Source organism: Penaeus monodon, chromosome 15 (genome assembly GCF_015228065.2).
Source record: "Penaeus monodon isolate SGIC_2016 chromosome 15, NSTDA_Pmon_1, whole genome shotgun sequence".
Taxonomy (NCBI): Eukaryota; Metazoa; Arthropoda; class Malacostraca; order Decapoda; family Penaeidae; genus Penaeus; species Penaeus monodon.
In genome coordinates, this window is record NC_051400.1 from 19,945,005 (window position 1) to 19,945,767 (window position 763).

At 33.0% G+C, this 763-nt stretch overlaps 1 protein-coding gene across 1 annotated transcript in view; it reads right to left on the reverse strand.

Annotated features, from left to right (window-relative positions):
• LOC119582247 overlaps positions 1–763 on the reverse strand; it is a gene marked incomplete at its 3' end in the record, with an annotated part of 30,509 nt that overhangs the window by 29,321 nt on the left and 425 nt on the right. Inside the window, 1 exon segment of the mRNA XM_037930469.1 lies at positions 414–576. Coding sequence (XP_037786397.1) covers positions 414–576 — 163 coding nt within the window.

The following is a 763-nucleotide window of genomic DNA, read 5'->3' on the forward strand; positions in this document are numbered from 1 at the left end:
AGTGCTCTGAAAGGAAGCCTCCTATATTCATAGTGACACCTGGTTTCAGTGAGCTGAATTCTACAAGTGTGTCATTTTAATACAAAATATAAACTTTCATTTATGAAACTCTAAAAAGTAAGGGGTTTTTTCAGTCCTCAATCTAATCAGTTCTTAATTCTTACTGAAAATTTACAAAACATTTGCTTTTATATGTCTAAAAAAATAGAGAATATCTAAACACAACTCCTCGTGAAACTTTTGTTTGCTCCAGTCCTCTGACCCTTTTGCTGATGGGCTTTGCAGAGAGGGAGATATTCTGTTTCGGGCAAACCCTACTATAAACATAATTATAGGTCTACTGTGTTGACTCTCAATATTATTATAAAGGATACAGAAAAAAACAAGACATATGCAACATCATATTAACTTACATATACCAGCAAGGAGAGATAGAGCTGCTGCAGTGACTAATGCAGGAATATATGGATGTAACACATATTTTCCTAAAAATGATATTTCTGGTTTGTTGGGTTTTCCTTTTCGTTTTTTTCCCGACAGACAGAATTTTTGAACAATTTTTCCCTGATACTCCAACTGAAAAGAATATCAAATGAATCAAATAATTCTGTAACTAATGTATTCTTACTGTTGTTGCATCTCAAGGCAATTTAAAATATCCCCTTTGCTGGACATACAAACAAAAACAATTATAATAGTAATTCTGCAATTCACTAGAAATAAAAATACATAGGGAAAAATGGGACCCAGGACCACGATACAC